General features: G+C 34.3%; 1 protein-coding gene across 2 annotated transcripts in view; it reads left to right on the top strand.

The window, feature by feature from the left end:
* The window catches only part of Cdk12 (Cyclin-dependent kinase 12), a 585,582-nt gene that overhangs the window by 98,437 nt on the left and 472,120 nt on the right, over positions 1 to 15,025 (top strand). For both annotated transcript variants that reach the window (XM_090402548.1, XM_090402547.1), the window contains exon 7: positions 4,254 to 4,448. In XM_090402548.1, the coding sequence (XP_090258674.1) occupies positions 4,254 to 4,448 (195 nt within the window). The remainder of the gene's footprint in view (positions 1 to 4,253; positions 4,449 to 15,025) is intronic.

The raw sequence follows: 15,025 nt of genomic DNA, 5'->3' as shown, positions 1-15,025 counted from the left end.
ACTTTGTTCCACAAAGCCTTTTGATGATATTAAGCTTTTTAAGAGCTTTATCGGATATATTTATGATATGGGTCATAAATCCTAACTCTAGTTCAGTATCTAGAGTTAGGCTTAAGTATTTTTGAAACTGCATTTCCTATTTTGGTATTATATACATATTTTGATTTGGGGATTGTAATTGTGTCTATTTTTTCTATCAGTGGAGAAGATACTCAATTTTGTTTTTTCCGGGTTTAGCTGTAATTTATGTTTCTTTGCCCATCTAAGCCTTTTATTGAATTATTTAGGACTTTTTCAGGTTGTTGAGGATTACTGCTTGTGTGCCAGATTGCTATATCATCTGCATAGCATGCTATTTTTGTGTCATTTGCTACGTGAGGATGAATATTGTTCATATTCATCCTCACGTATTCATCCATGGAAACTGGGCAAAAGTGTGGTTAGTAAAGGTGTTAGAGCTGGGTTCTTTACTTTTAGAGTAGTGAATGAGTGGAATGCGCTCCCTGAGTCTGTAGTGGATGCTGTGACAGTGAATGAGTTTAAGGCGAGGTATGATAGATACTGTATGAATGTCAAATAGTTGTGATGAATATGATTTGGGGCCTCCCTCGATGAGTCTAATGACTCCCTGGAGTTGCCCATAATAATAGTAATAATAGTAATATAGATGAGAAATAGGAGTGGGCTTAAAACAGAACTTTGTGGGACTCCAGCCCAAGTTCAATGCATGTTGGAATAAATTCCATTAACTTTTACTTTAATTTTTCTTCCTTTCATGAAATCCAAATTAATGCGTTCTCCCTTATCCCAGTATCGTATGCAATTTTTATTGACTTTTGTCTCTAAACGCGACAGAAGCAGTTGTAAGATCCAAGAAATTTCTGTTGTCTTCTTTGGTGGTTTTTTTCGAAAGCCACCAATGATTATTTGGCAAAGATAAAATAGTTGATCTTTTGTACTCTGTTAAGACCTGTAAACAGTTTGGTAGAATTAATTTCTAAGAGCCAGTTCATAAGTCTCGTATGTATTATTCTTCCATTTAGTTTACAGAGAGTACCAATCAAAGCTATTAGTCGGTAGCTTTTACATTCACTAAGGTTTTTGTTAAGTTTTAGTAAGGGTATAATGACTGATGTTTTCCAGATTTTTGGCAGTTTATCTGTCTTCCAGGAAGTTTTTGGTTATTTCTTCCATGTTTTTAATCATATGTCTGAAAATAAGATCAATTCCAGTTGATTTGTCAGGGTGAATTTGACTAATTGCTGTTTCTATTTCTGTCATTGTGAGGTCCTGAGTAAAGATGTCTTTAGAAGGATAGGTTCTGGATTGTATTAGCAGATGTTTTGCAATTTTCCTGCACCTTGTCTTGTTTGTTGTATTGGAGTTTGCTTACTTTAGAGCAATGTTTGGCTAGTATATTTTCCATCTGTTTGTTTGTTGCTGCTGTATTAATTCCTGAGGAGATTGTGTTTGACGGGTGATCAGTATCCAGAAGTGTTGCGTAGGTTTTACATCTCTTGTGGAATTCATCCTTTTCATGCAAGTCACTTCCAATGACTTACAATAAAAAATGATACTGAATAAACATTTTGTTAACACGGATCTATCTAATAATGCAAATTACAAACATTGACCTTTTTGTTATGGTAAAAAAAGTTTATGTAATATTTACAAAAATTATGGGAAAGGCTTTCTTTTTTTTTAAATACAGTCAACTTGAGCTAATGGTTAACCCATTGAACCATAGAAATTACACAATAACCATAGTAATAAACTTTAAAGTACAAATATTTTATGCTGAAAATAATATTACATCATCTGTGTGTGTGTGTGGAAACAACAATCAAAGAATAGGAATACAGTATACATGTAACAATTGGTTTAGCAATTAAAAATGGTTCTGCATGCTAGAAATGAATGTTACAAAATAGATAATATTAAAATTCTTTTTGATATTTACATAAGATGAGAATCTCCCAAACTTTTTGGAGAGAGAGAGAGAGAGAGAGATAGTCATCCTAATTCCAGTTAGGGTGATGTAAAAGAGTTGTTTGTATTTAAAACAACTTCTATGGAGAAGACAAGCTTAATCCACTGGATACTGTAGGATGAAGCTACTTTGGTATCAGTATGTGTTGGTTTTTGTTCTGCCAGACCAGACTTTTGGGGTTTCAGGTATTCAATGTAGTATTGATGTTCATTAATTCTTTTTTCCATAGACCGGCCTGTCTGCCCAAAGTATGTATGTATGTCAAATTACATTCACAAGGGATCTGGTAAACACTAGTAAAAGATAGAGGTGACAGTTTGTTTTTTAAATGTTAACAAGTGAGAAATTTTGTTGATAGGAGAATATGTGGGATTAAGGTGAAACTTCAAAATTTTACAAATAGGTTCAGAGATACAAGAAATATAAGGGATCGGGAACTCTGTGGTCTGTCAAAGAATCCCTAGGCGTTAGAACACAGGAGTCTGTTGGATTGGATAAGGGTTTTAGCCATTTAATTCCATTAAAGTTTTGATAGTGAGAAGTTTATTGAGAAAAGAATAGCCTGAGAGAGTAGAACATACATTATGTGATCTATTAATTAATGACTTGACAACAACAATGGGAGGTATGATGAGCAGACATTTTGATCAATGTATCTGCCAGTGAAGGCAGGTTTCTGATAAACACTGGTTGACAAAAGTACTGGAGTCTTTGCAAGAAAGAAAGATGTCCAAGAATGGTGAACTATCAGCATTTTCTTTTTCCATGGTGAATTGAATGCTTGGATAAAGGCTGTTGATCCATTGTAGGAAAGTGGTAAGTTCATTTTCAGAATGAGGCCAATCAGTAAAAACATCATCGACATAACAAAACCAAAGAGAAAGTTGGAGATGAATGGATGAAACAAGGTATCATCCAGATGGTTCAAAAATTAGCTTGCCAAGAGACAGCGGACTACCCATGACTGTGTCTTCAATCTGTTTATATATCTTGTTTTTCTAACTGAAATATCCTGATTATATTACAAATTCAAAAATGTTTACATCAGGAGAGAAATCATTATATAGTAATTTAATAATGCTGCCAGATAATGGAATGTTGGTTAATAGAGAAACGGCGTCAAAACTGACTAAAACATCTCACTCTAGTATTTAGAAGTCCTGGATTTTTTTTCAAGAAAATGTGTGGAATTCTTGATGAATAATCTGGATTGTCCAATATGGGCAGTTAATAAATGTGAAAGAAATTTATCAATTCTATATGTGGGAGGGTCACAATTGGTCTTGCTGGACAACCTTCTTTATGAATTTTTGGTAGACCATATAAATGAGGAGCTTTTCCAAACTGAGTGTGTAACTTATATAAAGTATTTTGATCCCAGCTAACAACTTCACCAATGAGCACTATCTGGATGATACCCTCTTTTCATCCATTCATTCTCAACAAAGGTCATAGCATTATGTTGATAACATTTTTGCTTTATAGCTTCATTCTGAAAATGAACTTACCACTTTCCTACATTGAATCAATAGCCTTCACCCATGCATTCATTTCACTGTGGAAAAAAAAAATTTTGGTAGTTTACCATTTTTGGACATCCTCTGGTACTTTGTCAGCCAGTGTTTATCAGAAGGCTACCTTTAATAGAAGATACAGTCATCAAAAGTCTGCTCATAACACCTGCCAAAAAATTGATGTTAAGTCATTAATTAATAAAGTGAATAAGGTGTGCTCCACTCCCTCAGGCCTATAACAAGAACTTCTCATTATCTGAGCTTTAATGGAATTAAGTGGTTAAAACCCTCATCCAATCCGATAGATAATTGGCTCCTAAGTTCCATCATCTGAGGATATTTTTGAGAGACTAGAGAGTTCTATCCCTTATGTTTCTGATATGTCTGAACCAGTTTGTAGAATTTCAAAGAAGCTTCACCTGAATCAGAACAATTTTCTCTCTCTTAAACATTTGGGAGGATTCTCATCTTATCTAAATATCAAAAATAGTTTTACTGCTATATTATTTGTAATATTAATTTCTAGCATATGGCAACAACCGTTTTTAACTGATAAACCGATTGTTGTATGTATCTTGTATTCCTGTTCTTTGATTTGCTTTGTTTCCACACACTGATGATTTACTGTTATTTTCTGTATGAAATATTTGTACTTTTTATTAAAGTTTATTATTGAGCAGCATATTTTCATGACTCATGATTTAATTTACCCAAATGTATGTTGTCTATGTGTTTCTTAAATTTTATAGATGCATACTTGGTGAATTGTTCACAAAGAAACCTATATTCCAAGCCAATCAAGAAATGGCTCAGTTAGAAATAATAAGTCGCTATTGTGGTATTCCGTGTCCAGCTGTATGGCCTAAAGTAATACAGTTACCACATTGGCATTCTTTTAAGCCAAAGAAACAGTATCGACGCCGACTTCGAGAAGAATTTTCTTTGTAAGTAGAGTCATAAATATTAATTACTTCTTATTTATCTTTTTATGTACATAGCCTGCTTTGTTTATTTTTATGTAATCCATTCTCATAGTGTCAATTTACCCCTCTTTTTTTGAATCATGTTTTCTTGAAATATAATATTGTGTACTTAATAGTGAATTAATTTGAAATACAATGGTCACATTAGATAACTTGAAGGTATTTTTCCAGTAAAAATCTGAGTCCTGAATTTTAAAATTGTAGGTTGTTTTGTTAAAATATTGCTTTGAATACTCTGCATCTTTGAGACAAGTGTTTTTTTTTACAGAATGAAACAGAAGTGATTATAAAAGTAAGTTTTAATTGCTATAGTTAATGCAATGATTACTGCTAGAAAACTCAAGTCCACAAATGAGCTTATCTCAAGTGAGTGCTGTCAGTGCCTTGCCTCACATGCCAGTTTCAAAATAAGAGCATAAATCAATATAGATGCTGCTTAAATAATACAGATAACTTGCATGAAAATTAATTATTTATTGGCATAAAATTTTTTGACCATTTTTCATAGGAATCTTCAGTATAAAAAAATGGAACAGAATAGCATACAATAAATGCCAAAAAATTTTAACAGTATGACACTAGCTTTAGTAAAGTTACAAGTGTCAGTTAAGGAAAAAAATGAGCATATAGGAGAAGTACTATTTTACACATGGCACACCAATGTAAGCCACCTGACCTATTCCAATTAGGATGATTTAATAAGACTTCACAGCTTTCTGTAAAGCCACTCTCTAAGGCATCCAGTTAGTGCACGGCTCAAATCTGTCAGTAACGAGTCTGGAGTCATCCTCATCAACTGGTGCATAATCATACTGCCACACACTTTGCCAGGTTGTTCCTGGAGAGGGAGTCTTAGTGGTATGTAAGGGCTGCTGAAGCCACATCACACTACACATCCCCACTATATCCTTCTATCTAATCAAATTTATGAAAACTCTCACAATCAATAACAATGACATGGTGACAAAAGCGAATCTTCCTCATAAACTAATCTCATCAAAAAAAAAAAAAAAAATCTAACAAACCCAGCCATTACATGCAAACCACACCAGGGTCTATTCACCAAAAACTTGCTTTCACATTACTTTACTAACATCATCAAATTTCTAACATGTTCCTTCAGGGTTGTACAGGATATTATGAAAATACTAATGCAAAGCTCATATTACTAACTTCCTATGAACAATTTTCCTCCAAATCAATCTGTTATCTGTCAAGACTCCAACATCATCATCAGATCTTATATTTCTGTCTTCTAAGCACTTTTTACTGTATCAATCCACCTATATTTTGGTCTTCCTCGGGGTCTTTTTCCTGCCAACCTGGCAGAACCCTTGTTTTGCTAATCTTTCCTCTTCCATTCTGCTTAAGTGACCATACCACCTGAAATTAGATAATTGTCTAACACATTCCTGGATGCTAACAATGTCAAGACCTTTCCTAATATCCTCATTTTTAAAATCATATTGCCATTTGTTCATGCCCCCTAATCTTTCTCAGGACTCATATCTGCAGTCTCTAGTTTTTGGTCAAGTGTTTTGCTTCTAACCCAGCTTTCAGATCCATAAGTTAAAATTGGTTTGAACACTGACTTGTATACAGCTAATTTAGCGTTTTGGCTAATTTCTCTCTTATTCCATATAAGCAGGGTTTTTCCTCCCAGAAACTCGGGTTTTTCACCCTGCATACAAATCGGCCCTTTAGAAGACACACAATTTACAGACAAAGATACTAGCTGTGGTGGTGGTTGTGGGCACTAGATGGAGTTGATGTAGGTGATTGGTAGTAGAGGTTCAGTGTAGTAGTGGAGACGGAGTGTTGTATAGCAGGTGTCCTCCCGTGATGAGTCTTCGGACTCCTTGGAGGTGTCACGAATAATAATAATAATAATAATAATATAAATTTATTCAGTTGACTGTCTACTATACCAGCTTTGTTGATTCTGTTGTCTGTTTCCATATTTAATTTACTGTCTTCTAAAAATTGAGCCTAAGTAGCTGAAATGTTTTACTTGCTCTGTAAGTTTTCCATTCACGATGCAGTTAATATTTTCAATGTTTCTGCCTATTTTCATTGTCTTGTTATTACTGATTTTCATACCAACTTTATTACAACATTTATTCAATTTTGTCAGGGAATTTTGCAGACTTGTACTGATTTATTTAAAAGTATAACATCACCTGCATAAAGTAAAGAGCTGAGATTAACATCTCCAATTTTGATATTAGGCTTAATACTGCTTTCCTTCATAACGTGATCTATATAAAGGAATAACAGAGAGGATAATGGTACATCCTTGTCTAACACCAGATTTAATATCAAACCATTTTCCTGTACTTCTAATTCTAACTGCTGACTTCCAACTCAAATATAAAGACTAAGTATTGCTTAATATAATGCTGCATTGACACATATAACTGTAGCGTTTTGAACAGCTTTTCTCTTGGCATATGCCGTTTGCAGGTCTACAGAACTTAAATACAGATCTTCGTTATATTCCCATGATTTTCAACTATTTGTCGTAAAGTGAAAATCTGATCCTGATACCCTCTATTTGGCCTGAATCCAGCTTGTTCTTCACCATTTCCTTCCAAAATCCATCTCAACTGTTTCTCAAGTATACTTGTATAAATCTTACCAGGAACACTCAGCATGGAAATATCTCTGTAATTCTCGCATCAAGTTTTATTTCCCTTTTTATATATGGGTACTATTAGAGCTCTACTCCAATCATTGGGAATTTGTCCCTCTGTCCAGGCCTTCTGAACTATGCAGTGCAGCCACTGCAGTACTTTTATACCTCCATACTTGAGCATTTCTGGTCAGATATCATCTACTCCTGCTGCTTTTCCACATTTCAGGCTTTTGGTAGCTTTTTCTGCTTCAAATATTGTTATGTATTCCTGATTGCATGCCTGTGGAGTGTTTTTTACCACTGTGCTGTCACTGCTTGTTTCAGTTAGCAATTTTTCAAAGTAATTACTCCACACATCAAGGATTTCTTTTTCTCCAATTTTCATGTCCCCTTTATCATCTTTAATTCCTTTTACAGCACACTTTCCTCAATTTTTTTCCGCAACGTTAAAAAAGTCAAAAATTGAACTTTTTCGACGGCTTTCAAAATATTTTGCCACCTTCCTGATATTTATTTTCTATGTTCTTACCAAAATCCTCCCATGACTTGTTTAGCTAGTTTTATACTGTGTTTAGCTTTCTTATATCAGCATCATCAAATTCCTGCCATGTACCCTCAAGGGGTGAACAGAATATGATAGTACTACAGGAAAAATTGACATCATTACTAACTTCCTATCTATAATTTTCCTCTAAATCAGTCTGTTACCTGTCAAGACTCCAACATTATTAGATTTTATATTTCTATCTTCTAAGGAACTTTTTACCATATCAATCCACCTGTATCTTGGTCTTTCTCTGGATCGTTTTCTTGCCCACCTGGCAGAGAACACTTGTTTTGCTAATCTTTCCTCATCCCATTCTGTTTAAGTGACCATTCCTGGATACTGACAATGTCAAGTTCTTTCCTAATATCCTCATTTCTAATGTACATCAGTGTCAATATCATATTATGATATTGCCACTGATACCATCTGTTCATGCCTCTAATCTCTCTCGGGACTCTCATATCTGTGGTTCCTTTAAGATTGTTTTGAACACTGTCTTGTATACAGCTAATTTAGTGTTTGACTAATTTTCTCTTATTCCATATAAATTTATTCAGTTGACTTCCTACCATACCATCTTTGTTGATTCTGTTGTTGATTTCCATATTTAATTTACCATCTTCACTAAGTAGCCGAAATGTTTTACTTGTTCTATAGGTTCTCCATTCATGATGCAGTTGATATTTTCAATACTTCTGCCTATTTTCATTATCTTTGTCTTGTTATTGCTGACCTTCATACCATATCTATTACAACAGCTATTCAATTTAGTCAAGGAATCTTGCAGACTTATTTAGAAGTATAACCAGTGGCAGTTCGTGGCTTGAAATCATGGGGGTGCTGCAACTTTCGAAATATACATACATACTGTAGGTACAATGTATACATGTTTGGATAAAATATCAAAATTACGGAAAAAATTTAAAAAAAAAAAAAAAAAATTAAACATGATAAAATTATACAGTTTAGTATAATTCAAAATTGCTTAAAAGTAAAATCCATTCCTTTAATTGTAATGAAAGGAATGGATTTGCAATTTTTGGACATTACAATTATGTCCAAAAAAATAAATCTTGCAGACTTATTTAGAAGTATAACCAGTGGCAGTTCGTGGCTTGAAATCATTTGGGTGCTGCAACTTTCGAAATATACATACATACTGTAGGTACAATGTATACATGTTTGGATAAAATATCAAAATTACGGAAAAAATTTAAAAAAAAAAAAAAAAATTAAACATGAAAAAATATTGTTTATTATCGATAAAATTATACAGTTTAGTATAATTCAAAATTGCTTAAAAGTAAAATCCATTCCTTTAATTGTAATGAAAGGAATGGATTTGCAATTTTTGGACATTACAATTAAATCTAGGAAGATTAGCCTTGTTTTTAGTGTTGAATACTATAGCTAATCTTTCCACTGATTGTTATTGCCTGAATATAACATTTTGTATTTATTGCTTAGAAAGATCTCGCCAATTATTTCTTTTTTGTTTCAGTCATCCCTATTATGTCAATCTGGTTCGTGGCATTAGCACAAACATAAATGACATACACCATCACTTGCTATCTTCTAGACCAGATGTCTTATTCCTGACAGAACCTAGATCACGGTTACATCTAGTACTGTTCGCACCACTGCCGAAATTATGCATTTCACAATTCTTTTCACCACACCGGTGCCACCTGTGCCTTTGTAAAAATCTATCGTCTGCCAGAGAATAGCTAATTTAGAATCCTTCAGTCACCCCTATTATATCAATCTGGTTCGTGGCATTAGCACAAACATAAATGACATACACCATCACTTGCTATCTTCTAGACCAGATGTCTTATTCCTGACAGAACCCAGATCACAGTTACATCTAGTACTGTTCACTTCACTGCTGAAATTATGCACTTCACAATTCTTTTCACCACATGGGTGCCACCTGTGCTTTTGTAAAATCTATCATCGCCTGCCAGAGAATAGCTAATTTAGAATCTTTCTGCTTGGACCTTCTCTGGCTTACCATTTCCTCTCCTCACTTAGTAACTTTAATTTTTAGCATTTAATGTGTCTCCAAATACTGATAACCACTTAGATCTCTTTGCATTCATTTCCATGACACTCAACTACCTTCAGTCCAGCTATCAATATAGTGAGATTTTATCATCTTCTTGGCTGATCTCAACACCCACAGGTTCAACTTACTCCCCTACTCCAACACCACCGACCAAGCAGGAAGTGAAGCAGAAGTCTTTGTCATAAGTAATGACCTGACACAAATTGTACATCTACCCTCTCAAATCCCTGATAGCCCTCTTATATTTCCATCTACTCTGGATCTCCTTTTGACCAGTTCTCCTTCCATGTAGCTAAACACTGGAGTATTAGGTAGTGAGGAGTGGTCCCTAATGACAAGATTGCATTTTAAACTGGCCTGAAAATCCAATGTAGGTGATCATAAAAGCCAAGTCGCTACTTTCTTTTTTGTCTATTCCAAGAACTATCCCAAATGATTAAGATATGTTTGCAAAGTTACCAGAATTAATACAGTATATATATATGGAGTGTGTGTGTTATAAAAGTGAGCAATTGTATGTGAATGTGTAAATTAAAATCCTTATGGCTTTTTTCTCATTACAGACTTGATCTCCTTATTTTCATGCTTATTACAACAAAGTTTGACTGTATAATAATTGGAGTAATAATCCATAGAACAAGGGGTGTGGACACTGATTAAATAAAGTTTTCAGTAGCTTTTTTTTTTTTTTTTTGAGAAGGGTGATGATGGGACTGTCCATGGGTACAGCTTTTTTGTTTTCTTCTACAGTGGGAAGAAATGATAAAAATAAATAAATTCTGTGTGATGATACTGTGTTCCCCTTTTTTACGGGAGTTCACAGTACCATCTAGTTCCACCAAATTTTATCCGGGCTCCGGAACCGGCATAGGTCTGACAAATCAGACCTATGGCTGGGTTAGTATTCCTGACTGTAATCCGTGTGTATTCTCGGACCGGTTTGTCTGCTTGCGGGATGAAAAACACCAGAAAACTGGTGGAAAAACCCTGCTGTCCACACCCAAGACTGGCTAACTTGGCTATGGCTGAGGAAGATCCTTAAGCTCCTCATGTCGTTGACGGGAATTGAACCTAGGACACTCCTTCCCCAGGCATATGGTTGCGAAGCGCAAAGCCACTAGGCTAACCGTGTTGGAAAGAATTGATGACTTCCATCTGGTTGAAAAAAATCAGTAGATCTTTAAAAAAAATGGGAGGGGGTTGTTGACTATTTTCTTTCATTTGTGATGTTAAGTGTATGTTCAGGGATAGGTTGCATTAATCTTAGAAGCAGTTTTTTTAACTTGGATGAAGAATCCATTCCAGATTGTGAAGATATCATCAACATATCTGTAATGCACAGTAGGTTTGGGAAGAATGTTGCCGGGGCAATACCATTCATAATGCTCAACTAAATAATTGCTGGAGGTTGGAAAGAGGAGACTTCCCACAGCAGTTCCCTCTGTTTGCTGATATGACTTATCTTAAAAAGTAAAATATCCCAAATGAAGGACAAAGTCAAAAGGTTGGACCATCTTATCTAAATAAATTAATTGTATCCTTTAGAAGGTACGGTATTTATATATATATGTATATACACAGTCGACTCTCTCTGCAACAATCTCATAGGAACAATATGTACAGTTTGTTGTAGTGAATAGTTTGCCATAATGAATTTCTTTTAGCATTGTACCTATGATATTGTGGTTGGGACTTTTCAATAGTTTGTTATAGTGAGGTGGTTCGTCATAATGTGAGTCAGCCATACAAGGAAACTACATCCAAACTGATCATTATATCAAGTAGGCATAGTTGAAGAGCACAGAATTTGAAAGAAAAATTGGTGATCTTTTTGAGAGGCTGCCTTTCCTTTGAAAGTAGAAAGCGAGATCAACAGATATTTGGAAAAAGTTTATAAGTTGTACGACCATTGCATTCAACAATTGATTTTAAGGGAATACCGGTTTGTGGATCTTGGGAAGACCATATAACATAAGGGAAATATTCATGACAAGTATTAACTATTTTCATTCCAGCTAGAGACAGTATTTATGATTTAGTTAATTTGGCTTCCTATAGGATTGGACAAGAGGAGATGAAAAGTGGAATAGTTACATACTATTTAGAAAAGCTCTCTGTTATGTTCTTTCTTATCTTGTCATACCACTGTCTTGTCTTTTCCTTGGTGGCGATAAGTGGTTATTTTTTAATGACTTGAGGAATTTAGTTCAGGAAAGGTTATGTTAGGAGATAGTGCTCTTGCTTTAAAAAGCACTTGAATAGCTTCAAAGCAAATCTTCTTAGATATATGTTGGAAGAATAGCATACAGTTCTTTGTCTGTAGAGTAAAAGAAGTATGTTAGGTTTTTTTTCAATACTTATACTTTTTATACTTAATATTTATACTTTAATGCTAGTACTTCCTTATGAGTAAGTGTCAGCCAGAAAGATTACTAATATGCATTTGTTAGTAGTGCAGGTGGAAGATGGAGTCTCGAGATAGTTAATCAGTAGTTCATATTTTTATTTGAGTGTGATCTAGATACTATTACATATCCTTTTTGGAAATTTCTTGGGAAATTTTGTGTATAATGTCTTAAAATGGATTTGATGTCAGTATCTAAAAAGAATCTTTTGACTTCATTCAGGTAACGTATTAGAAGCAATCTACCAGCCTGCATTCAGATCCAATGGATCTTGGATAAACAAAATTTTTTTCACTTTACAACTGATACAAATTTTGGCTTCTTTACATTGCTTGAGGAATTTAATCCTGTTAATGCATGTAGGTTTTTAAATTAAAAACTTACCATAGTTGCATTTTTTAGAAATATGCTGTGTGTACAGTTTAGAAGTCTGTTTCAGAATAGGAACATCTACACAGATACAGATAATTTGCATGAAAGTTAATTTGGTAGCATAAATTTTTTGCTTATGTTTGAACAGAATATCATACATACATACATACATAATAGAAAAATTCAACAGTGTAATACTAAAACTTTGGTATGGTAACAATGGTCGATTAATTTCTTCTGTCATCTTTTTAGTAGAAGATGATTGGAGGTATACTATTTTTCATATGACATATTTGTAAAAAATGTAATATTTATAGGTAAGCTTTAACTTAAAAACAAACAAAAAAAAATACCAACAACAACAGCTAAATACATCAATAGGATTTAATTCCTCATACATTGTTAAGATGGCTCAGTTAATTCCTGCCTGTTGTAAAATTAATGCAACTTTTTCATCTTCCAAGGTTTGCTGAATCCATGAGGGACGTCCAGAAAGTAAGTTCCATTTTTAAATATTTTCACTGCAGGCATGTGATCACAATAGTGCACATGTGTGCTGAGTTTGTTGATTCCTTAGCAAGACTTTGGTGCCATTTTCAGACATTCTCATAATGCGTACGCTTCTTGGTGTGTGTGTTTGTAATGTCTGAGAAAAATCGAATCGCCCACCACATGTGAAATTAGGTCACTTATCCATTTCCTGAATGCGAGGAATGTTAAAGCAGCTGAAATTCATTGGCAAATTATTGAGGTTTATGGAGAACATGCAATGTTCTCCATAAACCTCACACACGGCCGGCATAACACAACAACTTCTTGCCACCTTCGGCTTGGAACAATTCCATCATCCTCCAATATAGTCCTGACCTCGTGCCAAGCGACTCTCACCTGTTAAAACATCTGAAATCTTTCCTTGGTGGCTTGCAGTTTCAAGACGATGATGAGGTCAAAGAAGCAGTCAATACATAGTTTACTTCACAAGTCACAACCTTCTACGACGAAGGTATACAACTATTGGCGCCCTGTTATGATGTGCCTGAATAATGGCAGAAATTATGTAGAAAAGTAGTGAAATATGTCTACTTTAATTTCCAAAAAGTTTTTTTTTTTTTTTTTTTTGTAAGTATATTTTTGTTTCTCTGACAGTTCATTGGACCTTACTTTCTGGATGTTCCTCATATATGCAGGTGAGTAAATTACTTCTAATATGTAAAACAAACAAAGTCAAAAACCTTTAGATACCGGCATCAAATCCATTCAAAACTTCTAGAATATCCACTTTAACAATCCCTAATTCTGATCTCTGAACCGTTCTTCAGTGGTTCTGATGCAATTATTAATTTCAGCTCTAGTAAAAAAATCAGACAAAATCTGGTTAATTTGGAATCAATCTCTTTTCCCTTAAACTCACTATGGCAAGCCTTGCACTATAACAAACTATTTCTTTGGTCCCTAGGGGGGGGGGTTATTGTAATGAACATCTGCAATAAGAGTTCACACAACCAAAACCATTTCTTATTTTCAAAGCATTCTGGCAACATGAGCTAACAGCTATAGAAGATACTTATGTGTTCTTATTTTTCACTAAGTACAACCTTTAGGGTTATAGTTTTTAGGGAACACTACATTAGGAAGCTAGAAATTAAGAAGATAATTCTCTCTTCGTATAATTTTGGCTAACTTGTAGCTAACTGCTGTTCATACTGCACTTGGCCACCCCTCTAAGCTAGTCACCTTTCTCCCCTGCTCTTTATGCTCCACATTCGCTGACTATTACCATTCACCTTGTTCCACTTCCATATTGCCTTTTCTTTCCTTCTTCCTCATTCATTTGTTTGACACCTAACTTATATGACCCCTTGACTCTTGAATGCATTCAGACATCTCTGATAGATTTTTTAGTGGAACCTGTGGCATAGTAATTAAATAATAAATAACACGTAAAAACCACAGTGAAATCTTTTGCCTGTATTCTATTACTGTTACAGACACTGAATATATACTATTATTTTTAGTACGAAATATCTGTCTTTTTACTAATTAAAGATTTCACTGTGGTTTTTATGTGTTACTTTATTATTTAATTACTATGCCACAGGTTCCACTAAAAATCAGAATCATCATCCTTCACGGGGAAGAGTACTAAACTAACAGGAAAATTAGGAAATTTATCGGTTCTACAAAGTAAGCTTCGAGCACGGATTGCCTTCCTCAAAAAGTGCCATGATACTAAAGTTATTCCCACTTTTGCTAGATTTAAAGAAACAATTCGGTCTCCTGGAGCCCACTCTATTTATATACGTGTAAGTTTTTCCTTAATTCGTAATCAACTTCGTACTGCCAAAAAATAATTAGCTTCTAATATCAATTCTATATCAGTTCTCGAAGAAGACATTTAGTTGTTCTTAATGAAGAATTATTGGATATTGTTCTTTGCTTATCAAAACTTATGCAAAAATACAACTCTTTATATAACAAGCAAAAGAAAAACCTTGCCTCTGACAGTACGTC

This window comes from Typopeltis vanoorti, chromosome 13 (assembly GCF_054136105.1).
Source record: "Typopeltis vanoorti isolate ZY-2024b chromosome 13, IOZ_Tvanoo_1.0, whole genome shotgun sequence".
NCBI classification, from domain to species: Eukaryota; Metazoa; Arthropoda; class Arachnida; order Uropygi; family Thelyphonidae; genus Typopeltis; species Typopeltis vanoorti.
Note: the sequence above shows the minus strand (reverse complement) of the source record. Positions and strands in the feature narration are given on the sequence as shown.